Here is a 13,653-nt window from a genome sequence, read left to right as displayed (position 1 = left end):
ATGACAGGAGTTGATACAATTCTTTTAAACTCCATTTGTCATGCAGTTAATATTCCTGCTGATTAAGCAATCAATCAGCTGCCCAGCGACCAATCACCAACCCTAAATCTACCCACTTTGCTTGACACGAAAGTACTTACAAAGCACACATGCACGGACACACACACACACAGCAGCTAGGCAGCCAGTCAGCCTCCTTGAGACCTTGACCCACACACTCACCCGCTCACCTGATCAATCACTCCCGTTTTCTCCTCGTCTCACCGCTCGCTCGCCGGCTATAAGTGCCGCCGGCGTCTTCCTCTCCGGTCTCCGGTTTGCTCAAGGTCAAGTGGTCAACACATCAACAGAGGCAGAGGCCGGAGGGGAGGGAGAGAGAGAGAGAGAGAGAGAGAGCGAGAGCGAGCAAGACGATGGCTGGGCCAGCTCGGTGGTCGTCTCTGTTCGTCGGAGTGGCGGCGGCGGTGCTCGTCCTCGCCACCGCGCCGTCGCTCGCCGGCGACCCGGACTATCTCCAGGACGTCTGCGTCGCCGACCTCAACTCCGGTATGTAGGCCTGCCTCAGTCCAGCAGCTTCCTCTTGAGTATCATTTCATTCGTGCTTATGTTTATAAGATAAATCTAAATTATTAGAGTAATTTTAGTCTTTCAGTAGGTACTAAGAGATATCACTGAAATTTTGGTATCTTCTCAAGAGCTTTAAAATTGCTCAAATTATTAAGTTTATATTTAGGACTGATTTTGGAGTGTTTTTTATCGTATTTTATTTTTTACATATAAAGTTTTATTTATAAATTATGTTTCATATCCATCATTTGCTCTCAAATCTAAAAAAAAGTATTTATAAATTATTTTTTAATTGTTAATGAGTAGCTTCTCTCGTACCGAAATAAAGAGGCTCGATATTTGCTAGCTGTTCGTATGATTTGTCTATGTCCGGGTCATGATGCGCGTGTACTATTCCACCACTTCACGTTTTTGGGACTGTATTTACATTTGAAACATTTGAAAAAAATTTAAATATCGCACAGGTAGTCACATGTCACAATCAAATTCTCATGTGCTTGGCTGCATGGGAGAAGGCAGCCGAGGGTTAACAACTTCAGATTAAACTGGAAATGCTACTTAGGGTTTAACTAGCAGTTTCTAAAAATATTGAAATTTTGTTATTTGAAAAGTAAGTGTAAGCTTTGATTCGCTAATCGAGAGGTAGAATGTCCGTGCCAGTTTCATATTGAGTGCGTACGGATTATGGTGTACAACTAGTTCTACGTACTTTTTGTCATGTCTGGCGTAGGATATAGTTCACGTTTCGTAGCTATCGCTGGAACCATCGCGAATTCGTAATATTCATGGTTGGATATGTGGTACAAGTGTAGTACTAATTTCATTTCAGTTTTTTGATAGGTTTTCTTTTCAAATTATCAAAATATAATGATTTCTAAGAATTCTCATAGAGATTAAGAGGGTAATTGTTTGGTTTATTCAGAAAAAAATGACAAATGACATTTTTGCTAATAAAAGGTAATTTATAAATAAAAAATTTTATATATGTATTTTTAGCGATATAAAAGGTAAAACTGAAAAATAAAATATGATTAAAAAAACCTCAAAATCTGCTAAAAAATTAAATTATGGCTTATAGGGATAAATAGAAGCGAAAAGATGACTATAAGAAAACATGTATAGTTGAAATACGATATGGCTGTGACTAGTCGAGACATGTAAACGAGAAGTTAGGCATATTCCACACCAAATTTTAAACGCGGTGCATTACCCCGATTATGCATTACTCTTTCCCGTCCTTTTATAATTCCGTGAAGTGTGAACAACCGGTCAATTGGACACAAGATTCATGTCGTCTGCCGGTGCACCATGTACATCCAGAAACTAGCAGCTAGCTATTACAGCAAGAGCATATTAGGACAAGCCATCAGTCCATCCATAATCTGCCAACTTGTTAGTGCATTCTGCTAAAGGCGTCACTGCATCCTGCCTCTACTGAACACGGAGCTGTACAGACCATGTGCACAAGCACAACTGCATATTTCTAACCCCCCTGCATAGCTGCGCTGCATTGCATTTTTACTCGCGGCCACTCTCCCCGCTTTGTTACTCCAGATAACACCACGGGTGGGAATGCGCTAAGGCCCATGGGTTCTTTCACTACTCTATTTAATTTGTAAAAAAAATTAGCCACAAAACTCTGTACAATTTTATTTTCGATCCGTTTTGAACATGGTCCTTAAATTTTGTAGGCAAATGGTTGGACCTATTATCACTCCTACGCGCACCAAGAAAATGTATACACCCACATGGCAAAAATATGTCTGATAAAACATTTATTTAATGAGCTTTTTTAGCATTTTTGAAAAATTATTTTGAGGTGTCATATTTTTTCAATGTAAAAATTTAGTATTTTGAGCTCACGGTACCAATACCACATGTACTAGCTTTATCGAATTAGGACGAGCCAACTAAACCGCTTGTTAATTAAACCTGTCAAATTTAAAAGAAATCGAACCGGCATTCATATTTCCAGTAAAATTTATTTTGATTTCATCGGTTTTTATTGGCCCGGAAAGCTAGCGGTAATCTGTGGATATAGACAGAACCATTTAGAATGCATGAGTTTTGGGTATTTTCGGTCGGTCAATTTTATTATTTTTGATAAATTATCTCTCTCTCTCTCTCTCTCTATATATATATATATATATATATTAAAATTCACATTTAAAATTTTAGTAACTTGGGTTATAAAATAACAGGATACTAAATTTTTAAGCTAGAAAATATATTGGTAAAATTTACATTTAAAATTTTATCTCTCTGTTTTATAATGTAAGATGTTTGATTTTTTTCTCATAATGTTTGACTACATGTCTTATTAAAAAATTATGGAAATATAATTTATTTTGCTTGTGAAATTTTAAACGCGACTTGTCATTTTTTATATTTGTCCTAAATTTTTGAATAAGATGTTATAACAAAAAAAAATCAAACATCTTACATTATAAAACGAGACCGCAGTAACTTAAGCTAGCCCCGTTCGGACGGAGGGATAAGTTAGCTTATGAGCTGGCACGGAAAATGGAGTAATAGATTAGTACATGATTAATTAATTATTAATTATTAAAAAATATAAAATAAATTAATATGATTTTTAAAACAACTTTCCTATAAATTTTTTTTAAAAAAATACACCGTTTAGTAGTTTGGAAAAGGTGCACACGGAAAACGAGGGAAGTTAACTTAACGTAGGCAAGGGCGAACGCGGCCATAGTAAGGTGGTGTTTAGTTGTCAAAATTTTTGGGTAAAAACAAGACATCGAACGTTTGACCGGATATCGGAAGGGTTTTCGGACATGAATGAAAAAAACAAATTTTAGATTTCGACTGGAAACCGCGAGACGAATTTTTTGAGCCTAACTAATCCATCATTAGCACATGTTGGTTACTGTAGCACTTATGACTAATTATATCCTAATTAGATTTAAAAGATTCGTCTCAAGATTTCTTCCATAAGTATGCAATTAGTTTTTTGATTCATCTATGTTTAATGCTCTATTTAAATATCCAAAAGTTTGATGTGATGTTTTTGAGAATTTTTTTTTAAAACTAAACAAGGCCTAACTGAGGTAACCTTGGTGTTTGTGGACAGAGGTGAAGGTGAACGGGTTCCCGTGCAAGGCGAACGCGACGGCGGACGACTTCTTCTCCGGCGTGCTCGCGAAGCCCGGCGCCACCAACACCACCTCGGGCTCCGTCGTCACCGGCGCCAACGTCGAGAAGGTCCCGGGCCTCAACACCCTCGGCGTCTCCCTCTCCCGCATCGACTACGCGCCCGGCGGGCTCAACCCGCCGCACACCCACCCGCGCGCCACCGAGCTCATCTTCGTCCTCTACGGCGACCTCGACGTCGGCTTCATCACCACCGCCAACAAGCTCTTCGCCAAGACCGTCTCCGCCGGCGACGTCTTCGCCTTCCCGCGCGGCCTCGTGCACTTCCAGAAGAACAACGGCGACAAGCCCGCCGCCGTCATCTCCGCCTTCAACAGCCAGCTCCCCGGCACGCAGTCCATCGCCGTGACGCTCTTCGGCGCCTCGCCGGCGGTGCCCGACGACGTGCTCGCCAAGGCCTTCCAGATCGACGGCGAGGAGGTGGACAAGATCAAGGCCAAGTTCGCGCCCAAGAAGGCCTAGACGACCGTCGACCGGTCGATACGTATGAAAATTATGGATGGGGAGACTAAAAATTTCAAACTTATATTCAAATTTGGATTAAATTTGCCTGTGACTTGATAACATTGTGCGTGTAAAATGTACTAGCTACAGAAGTTTCTTGTAATAAGAAGAATGATTTGTTAATCTTGATTACTTCAATCATTTTGGCTGGAATCACGATGAGGAAGAATTTATGTGTAAACCATATGAAATGTCTACTTTTTTTTTTCTTCTGTTTACTCCAGCTCAGCTTGATTCGATCATTGCATATTTGATTAACTTTATGGCTGTCTACTGCTCCTACAACACTGGAACGTTTGGGGATCACAACAGAATCATTATCTTCAGGAAATGATTGAAGTAAACGTGTCTTCCAGACTTCCAGTTACAGTTTTTTTATTGAGCTTTTTTATCATCCTTGAAAAAATATCTCGATGTATAAAAAGTGTGGTATCTTGAGGTACCAAATTTATACTAAGGGTTTTTTTACCATCCTAAAAAATTACCTCAATGTATCAAGAATTTTAATACAAATTTTTGATACCTCAAGGTATAATGTACCTCAAGGTACCGCACTTTTTACACTAAAAAGGATGATACCTTAAGATACTTTTTCAAGAATGATAAAAAAACTCTTGTACTAAAAGGTACTTTTCGAGGATGGTAAAAATGACTGACATTTGAAAATGATTTCTTTCTCTCTGAAGAACAGCAATATCTGAAATTCATATGATACCTACAGTAACCAATCCACTTTTAATCTTAGTAATCGATTGTAGGATACCTTTCCTCACAAATACAAGCTCACATGCTTCATTAAGCTTTCTGGGGCTGCAACTTCAGCAGTCTAGAAGTTCAGACGTGCTGCAAGCCTGCAACTGAGATATGCCGATTCTCCAGAGTACTTTCAGTTATGCTGTATTGTCCTGAAGTAATAAAAAATGTCAGTTTTCTGAAACTCTGAGCTTGCACTTATCTTACACTTTATTTGCATATTTTCTTTTTGGATATTTGCCAAGGATCCATGAGATGCATTACAGAATTCTGAGATCACCAAGGGCCAATTGATCATACAAAAATGACAGGGTCACGGACTGAAACTCTATCGTATGGAACTCTACAATTCCAAGAACGACCCGACAGCCCGTGATCAGCACCGGTGAAACACCCTTCCAAGAAACAATCACCTGGCCGTGACATCGATCATACTCTGATCACATCGTGGTTCAGGCGAAGGATTGACCATGTCACATCAGAAACATTCATGAGTTGATCTACTGATTAGTGTGCGTCCCCATAGGCTTATCTGCTGTCGTGTGTGCTATTGATTAGCTGTTAGTTGATTATTGTTACCATGCGTGATGATCCACGATGAGTTGACGACCGGCCATGATTGATCAGAGAGAATCAGTCAAGCCACATGCATGCGTACCGCGCATGATCTCGCCTCGTCAAACGTCGCCTCGCCGGCCATTTCGTAGCTATAAGTAGCAGAGGAGACATGCTCTTCTTCTGCAAGCTGGAGGAGGAAGAAGATCAATTCAGGTTTCAGCAGCGAGAATGGAGGAGACGAAGGTGCTGGTCGTCTTGTTCCTGAGCCTGTGCGCGTCTCGCCTGGGCGGCTCGGCGGCTGATCAGCAGTGGACGGCGGCCAACGCGACGTTCTACGGCGGCAGCGACGCGTCGGGCACCATGGGTAAACTGATCGAGGCCGAACACCCTCGACGGGTTTGATCACCCGGAGGCCGATGCTTGCATGCATATGCATCGCTTAGATTGAGACATTTTTGTTTGTTGTTGCAGGTGGTTCGTGTGGCTACGGCAACATGTACAGCGCCGGGTACGGGACGGCCACGACGGCGCTGAGCACGGCGCTGTACGGCGACGGCGCGTCGTGCGGCGCGTGCTACGTCGTCACCTGCGACGCCGCGGCGACGAGGTGGTGCAAGAACGGCACGTCGGTGACCGTGACGGCGACCAACTTCTGCCCGCCGAACTACAACGAGGCCAGCGACGCCGGCGGGTGGTGCAACCCGCCGCGCCGCCACTTCGACATGTCGCAGCCGGCGTGGGAGACGATCGCCGTGTACAGCGCCGGCATCGTGCCCGTCAGGTACGCGCGCACGCCCTGCAGCCGGAGCGGCGGCATCCGGTTCGGCGTCAGCGGGCACGACTACTTCGAGCTGGTGCTCGTCAGCAACGTCGCCGGCAGCGGCGCCGTGGCGGCGGCGTGGGTGAAGGGATCAAGGACGGACTGGCTGGCCATGAGCCGGAACTGGGGGCAGAACTGGCAGAGCAACGCGTACCTCACCGGACAAGCGCTGTCGTTCAAGGTTCAGGCCGACGACGGCAGCGTCGTCACGGCGTACGACGTCGCGCCGGCGAACTGGCAGTTCGGGTCCACGTACCAGTCCAGCGTCAACTTCAGCTAGGCCTGTAGGGAATTTTCCTTCTTGGGCCAAATTAGCTTACGTGTACAGATTTGATGGGGCTGGATTATTGGGCCTGATTCAAAGCCTGCTTGGACTTTGGAGATGTAGGATTTCGTTTGGGATGGCTGGCCCAAATGAGGTCACAGCTGTTGGATCTTCGATTTGCTAAAAGCATGCACAGCCCTCTTAAATCATTGTCGAGTAAAATACATAGACGGTCTAAACTTGTCTATCCATATTATCTGCATCTCTGAATTTTAAAAATATATTTTAAGGTCCATAAACATATCCCAGGTGCCAACACCGATGCGGCATGTCACAGTGGATCCTATGAATTTGTTCCTAACATGTGAGTTTCACATAAAGGATGAGGTCCACATCTCAGCAGCTTTCTAATCTCTCTCCTACAGCGCGGTTAAATAGAGGTCTCAAAGACCAGTTCTTCAGACGAACTTAGAGAAGGTCGAAGAGGAGATGCCCAGTTGTGGCAACAAGGCCGATTAAGACCGACAGAGGAGGCATGGGTAACATCTACCTTATTCACTAAGTTGACTTATTCGTCACTCTCACTTCGCTCATAACCGCCTTGCCTCCAAGCCAAGACGGGCTCGTCAAGCACCAAAATCGTTAGTAGGAGGAGCTTGTTGATGCTTGAATCCAAATACCTTGATCCGTTGCCAGCACTACCCTATGTCGTTATCCACTCGGATCTAGAAGCACAGGACGACGAGTTCTACTTTGGCCTCTCTCTATGCACCAGCTCACAAGCCACTGCCACCCGGTTTTGCTCATCGTTGTCGGTACTACCACCACTCCGTAGTTGTTGTCAGTACTACAAAAAGTACCTCGAGGTACCAGTACCTTGAGATACCAAATCGTTTCAAACCATTGGATCTAACTGAGTAGGATGCGCACTGTTAGATCCAACGATCAGAAACGATTTGGTACCGCGAGGTACTAGTAACTCAAGGTACTTTTTGTTGGACTGAAACAAAAGTAAAGAAAATTTTGATACCTTAAGGTACCATAATTTTACACTAAAATCTTTGGCAACTCAAGAGACTTTTTAAGGATGATAAAAAAAGCCCTAAATTTTTACACTAAAAATTATGGTAACTTTAGATATTTCTTAAGGATGTTAAAAATGCTCTTAGAAATTGTTTGCGATGTCATATAGTAAATTGCTATTTTTATAGGTACTTCAACCATGGTACATTTTTACGATATCCACCAATAAACTATACAAATTTTAAGTGTTTTCTAGTAAAGTTTATCTTTTTTATCTATCTGATTCTGACCTGAAATTGTTCATGCCTATGACTTTAAGCTTACCTTGATTTAAGGGCGTTTAGCATGTTACTCCTGTTAACTTTGTTTCAAAACAACACATGTTCTAATTATAGTTAACAACAAAGTGCATAGAAGAATATATGTGGCACATCAATATTAACGCCCTAAGATCTTTTTTCTTAAATAAAACTGTTGTAGCTGATCCACCCTTTCACTACGTACCCAGGAGGACATGAGTGGGAGTACTCGCAAAAATGCATAGTCTAAACCATCATGCGACAGTGAGAGATAAGCCAATCATGAATGGGTCCGCCTAATGATCAAATGTTTGAAAATTTTAATTCTATCAATCAAATCGTCACTATTATTAGATGATAATCTGAAGACATACACACAAGTCAAAAATCTTATACGCGCCCTCCCTCTCTAGCCCCATGCATTACGCGCGTGTTTGATATAAGGAAAAAAATCAAACGGTTGATCAATAGCAAAATAACAAAAGTGATCAAGAATCGTATCAAGTTCAGAAAAGAAAAAGACATCTCACCATCCAATCCGTTAATTTCTCTACCCTCATCATCCCAACCAAAAGTGCTTCTCAAATACTGGTAGTACACCAGCTGATACGATAACGTGCACAAGGTGGCCGGTGTTGCTTACACCAAAACCTTTGCGTGATTGACCTTAAAGGGCTTAAACCTCTCATCCCTGAGTGATTAATTGGCACTTGCTTGGCAGCAAATTAAAATTTTCTTAAACCAACTCGTACCGGTACCCAACGAACGAATTGAACTATATACTAGCTACGTGCATATAATATATATGGTGTTCATCACGGGGTGATTAGCAGCCGTGTTTTCCGCGCATTAGCATGTTCTACCTAACTGACAAACGTAGCATTCCCCATAAACAAAGTCATCTCTGCATTATCAATGGCGTTTCTCTCTGCGAATCTCAAGAAAATGGCGGTTTTGTGCAGCGAATTAGCTAGACCAACGGTTTCAGATGTTGGTATAAATATATACCATTAGGTATGGCCCTTGAATTATGGCGAGAGATCGAAGATTATTAATTCTCTCCTCGATTGCCTGCATGCACTGCAGAGAGACAGTGTAAACTCGATGCAGTATTAGAAACACAAGAATGTGACTCGAAGAAGATGAATTTTTGCTACAACCTATAGAAGATGAATTTAAACTTGATGCAGTATTAAAACACAAGAGTGTAAACTCGATGCAGTATTAGAACACAAGAGTGTAAACTCGATGCAGTATTTTTGCTACAACTTGTAGAAGATGAATTTAAACTTGCATGTTGGTGGAGTGATATAACTCATATTAAATTATCTTGTTAATTTTTTTATATTTTTAATGACTATTTAGATGATATGCAAGCAACGAGTGTATATACACCCGTGTGCTAAAAAACTGCTTCCCACGAGTACACACGAAACACTAGGATAGGAAATAGACGAGTAGTAACCCTGCAAGGACGTAATAGTAGGCTGCGTTCGTTTGGAGTGAAAGATGGGTTAGTTATCCGGTGCGAAAAACGTAGTAATAGATTAGTACCTGATTAATTAATTATTAATTATTAAAAAAATATATAATAGATTAGTATGGTTTTTTAAAGTAACTTTTCTATAAATTTTTTTTTAGAAAATATACCGTTTAACAGTTTGGGAAACGTGCATGTGAAAAAAGAGAGAAGTTAGTCTAACTCTCTGGCCGAACACGGCCATAGTTGGAGTCTTAACCAAGAATGCGACGCACTTTGGGCAGTGAAAGCTGACTGTCTTGACTTGCATAAATAAAGGTAAATTGACTTTAGGAGTTCATGAGCCGTCCGATCGGCAGGTAAACGTTCCAAGTAGATTAGCTGCTACAAAGCTCTTATATCACAATGATAAGTGCTTCTGCAATTCTGGCGTTTGAAAAGAAACTCACTGTGCATACATGTACCGTCCTTTTTTTTGTCTCTAAGAAACCTTGAAAAGAAAGACAAGATATATTGTTAAATCTAGACACATATATAAAACATATACATTGATATATAGATTAATCTAAATAAATTTAGAAAATTTTATAATATATAACGGAATGAGTATACGACACGATCATTACGGTCAAGTACACAGCAATTAATACAGGGAGCTAGTCAGCTAGCCAGTTCGATCGGGTTAACTAATTAAGCAGAACAAGTTTTGCTCTTGACGAAATCAGCGACACCCAATCATGAACACAACGTGCAGATGCGCGCAAAAGTCAAGATCAGCCAACCCATTTACACGCTAATCAAGCCCTACTCAAAGGCAAGAAAAAAAATGAACTTTATAAGATTAAAAAAAAGTAGAGGCTCTAATCATTCGCTTTCTCACTGCATGCAAATCTTCCATTTGAACATACCAACAGTCTCAGGAATTAACAAAGTTATTAATACCTGCAGTTATCAACCGAATCAGTTAGCACATCAGTTAAGCTGCAGCCAAGAGACAGTATATATACCGAGGTGTGGCGATGCGTGCTTGTGCAGAACACAAAAGCAAGCCAGTTCAAGCAAAAGAGAATTGAATTGCACTGCTCGAGCTTGCACTGAGGCGACAATGGCGGCCGGAACGCTCCTGCTCCTGGCCTCTCTCTGCGCTCTCCTGCTCACGGCGTCCGCGGCCCAATGGACCCCCGCCTTCGCCACCTTCTACGGCGGCAGCGACGCGTCGGGCACCATGGGTTAGTAATGATTAAGCAACTGCAAGTTCGATCAGCTAATCAAGATGTTAAATCTTTTTTGCAAGGTTAAATTATTGAGTTAGTCTAATGGATCGTGCATGTGATATGATCAGGAGGCGCATGCGGGTACGGCAACCTGTACGGCGCCGGGTACGGGACGCGGACGGCGGCGCTGAGCACGGCGCTGTTCAACAACGGGGCGGCGTGCGGCGCCTGCTTCACGATCGCGTGCGACGCCCGCAGGACGCGGTGGTGCAAGCCCGGGACGTCGATCACCGTGACGGCGACCAACTTCTGCCCTCCCAACTGGGCGCTGGCCAGCGACGCCGGCGGGTGGTGCAACCCGCCGCGGCAGCACTTCGACATGTCGCAGCCGGCGTGGGAGACGATCGCCGTGTACCGCGCCGGGATCGTCCCGGTGAACTACCGGCGCGTGCCGTGCCAGCGGAGCGGCGGCATCCGGTTCACCGTGAACGGGCACAGCTACTTCGAGCTGGTGCTGGTGACCAACGTCGGCGGCAGCGGCGCCGTGGCGCAGATGTGGATCAAGGGCTCCGCCACGCAGTGGATGGCGATGAGCCGCAACTGGGGCGCCAACTGGCAGAGCAACGCGCGCCTCGACGGCCAGGCCCTGTCGTTCCGGGTCCAGTCCGACGACGGCCGCGTCGTCACGGCGTCCGACGTCGCGCCGCCCGGCTGGTCCTTCGGCTCCACCTTCACGTCGCCCGCCGCTCAGTTCTTCTGACCAGCGAGCGCGAGCATCTCATTTAATCTGGACCGTTCGATCTCTTATTATTATTACGATTGGAGTGGTTAGGGCCATTTGATCGACGTGGCTTAGGATGGAAGGCCGCCCACGAAGAAGCTTGTGTATATCAATCACTATATGTACTGCACTTTTTCTTTTCTTTTTATTTATTTATTTATTTACTAGTGTATACTCCAGTACGCACGTATAATTATGTCGTGCCTATTTGTATAGTTGTATTTGGATTGGCACATGGAAGTATCGTGAGGAGCTCGCGATGCAAGAGAAATTTAATTGGTCGCATGGTATGTATCAAACCAAGGAATTGCGAATCTTCGTTCGAATTTATGGTGGATTAGTTCTAGTGAATTCTTCACCTTTGGACCCGCACCATGATTCATGCTAGCATACTTCTCCTCCAGCTCCGGCGAGATGGTGACGTCTTGACCAGCTAGGTTTCGGGGTTTTGGACGGAGAGACGGAGGAATTCTATGAGTTTAGAGAGATGACGATAGGAGGTGCGGCCCAGTGGGCATCGAGGTATTCTGGCTAGCTCCTGTGGTGGGTTAGTCAGTCTGGTTTTAAATTCTCGTTTCTACTTATTTAGTTGATATTAAAGTTCTTTCCTAATATTCGAGTTTTTGAGGTGCGGCCCAGTGGCCATCGAGGCGGTGGACCTCGCCGGCACGGATGAGCCCGGACGGCGATGAAGCAGCAACTACCGGTCGAGCTCATTTGGCGTTGGGATGATGCAGATGAAAGAAGAGTGACGGTTGGGATTTTGATGCTTACATAAATCGCAAAGCACAATCCAATAGACCGAAATTCACATGATTCTAGATGGTTTTTTGTCAAATGATATGTACACAGTCCCATAGGAATATGCTTAAACGAATGTTCCAGCAAAGTAACGTTAGATAGAACTACATTACCCAAAAAGAATAGAATCCATACTAGGTGCACGGTGAGCAAGGGAAAATGGAAAACAGAGGGATCGAAGAAGAAAACTCTGACCACATTAACTCGAAAAGGAAAAGGTCCACTTTACCTCGCTCAGCTATAAGTCGAATTTTATTTTTATCCCTCAACCACGATCAATGAAACTGAATGCATCACATTCCTCATCTTCTATAATACCATGCACATGTCCTTGGTCAGTATCTAGGTCAGTATTTAGAGTGGTTTTGACTTAAGCGATGTCTACGTGGCTGGTTGACATGGTATTTGTACTAATGGCGCTTACGTAACATCAGAAAAAAATATCAAAATATAAAAATAAAACTGATATATATAGCTCATATTCCAGCCAAAATTATATAAATATAGTGGGACCCACGTGCTAGTAGGTCCTATTCCCCTCCCTCTTACCCTATAGCCATCATGGCGAGGAGGAGAGGTGAAAGCTCGCAATGCCGACGGCAGTGCCAGCCGAAGGGAAGGAGGTGAAGATGGGGAAGGATGCTACAGGCCTGACTATATCGCATGCGGTCGTGGAAGAGAAAGAAGACAAAAGGGGAAGGCGGCAACGGTGTCTGGATCCATCTGCCTCGTCATAGTTTGTGCCTATCCTTGATGTGCTCCACCTCACCAACGTGACGGGGTACTCGAGCACCACACCTGATGCCAGCCCATTGAGCACCACACCGTGACGGGGTACCGTACCGTAGCATCCCCATAAAATTTGACCGGTAATATAGGGAGATAAAGTGCACTTTTGCACTCGTGATTTTTTTTTTTAAAAAAAAGGAACAGGGCCAATTTCCCTAGATTTAACGGGCCCGGCCCAACTAGCACACCTCGGCTGCGGAATGTGAGTGGGGGCACACACACTGCACGGCGCCATAGGCAGGACAGCAAGGGACACCCCAACTGCATTCTGCTCGGTAAGTTTGGCCCAATTACGGCCCAAAACTCCCCCAAACGCCTCGTCTTCCGTGCGAAACCGCGACCGGCGCACGAAGCGAAACCGGCAGGTTCAGCCGCGTTGGTTTGGGTTCCCTCTTCCGGTCACCAATTTAAGTTACAGTAGAATTTTCTTTTATTTCTTTTCACACGTTTAGACTACTAAATGTGTTAGATTCATAGCGGAAGTAGGATCAGTAAAGAGTTTTCTTGTTTCAGTTTTCTTTATTTATTTTGTGCGAAGAGTGGGTGCTGCTGTTTCTGGAGGAATAAAGCCGGAGGCTTCAGCGTTACGTCCAGCTCCTAGATGTGATTTGTGGGGCGCTGAAGC

General features: G+C 43.9%; 3 protein-coding genes across 3 annotated transcripts; all 3 read left to right on the top strand.

The window, feature by feature from the left end:
• The first annotated feature begins 276 nt into the window (after positions 1-276).
• LOC102716632 (germin-like protein 5-1) lies at positions 277-4,368 on the top strand. The gene is made up of 2 exons (XM_006643932.3): positions 277-546; positions 3,662-4,368. Exons 1-2 carry the CDS (start codon positions 414-416, stop codon positions 4,201-4,203), a joined length of 675 nt encoding a protein of 224 aa, XP_006643995.1. The 5' UTR covers positions 277-413; the 3' UTR covers positions 4,204-4,368.
• A 1,344-nt stretch (positions 4,369-5,712) lies between these two features.
• LOC102711396 (expansin-A9) lies at positions 5,713-6,964 on the top strand. Its single transcript, XM_006645646.3, has 2 exons — positions 5,713-5,920; positions 6,028-6,964. Exons 1-2 carry the CDS (start codon positions 5,785-5,787, stop codon positions 6,654-6,656), a joined length of 765 nt encoding a protein of 254 aa, XP_006645709.2. The 5' UTR covers positions 5,713-5,784; the 3' UTR covers positions 6,657-6,964.
• Positions 6,965-10,488: 3,524 nt separating this feature from the next.
• On the top strand, positions 10,489-11,763 carry LOC102716354 (expansin-A8). The gene is made up of 2 exons (XM_006643931.2): positions 10,489-10,672; positions 10,786-11,763. Exons 1-2 carry the CDS (start codon positions 10,549-10,551, stop codon positions 11,415-11,417), a joined length of 756 nt encoding a protein of 251 aa, XP_006643994.1. The 5' UTR covers positions 10,489-10,548; the 3' UTR covers positions 11,418-11,763.
• Positions 11,764-13,653: the final 1,890 nt, after the last annotated feature.

The sequence above is a fragment of the Oryza brachyantha genome, chromosome 1, assembly GCF_000231095.2.
Source record: "Oryza brachyantha chromosome 1, ObraRS2, whole genome shotgun sequence".
In the NCBI taxonomy this organism is placed as follows: domain Eukaryota; kingdom Viridiplantae; phylum Streptophyta; class Magnoliopsida; order Poales; family Poaceae; genus Oryza; species Oryza brachyantha.
Note: the sequence above shows the minus strand (reverse complement) of the source record. Positions and strands in the feature narration are given on the sequence as shown.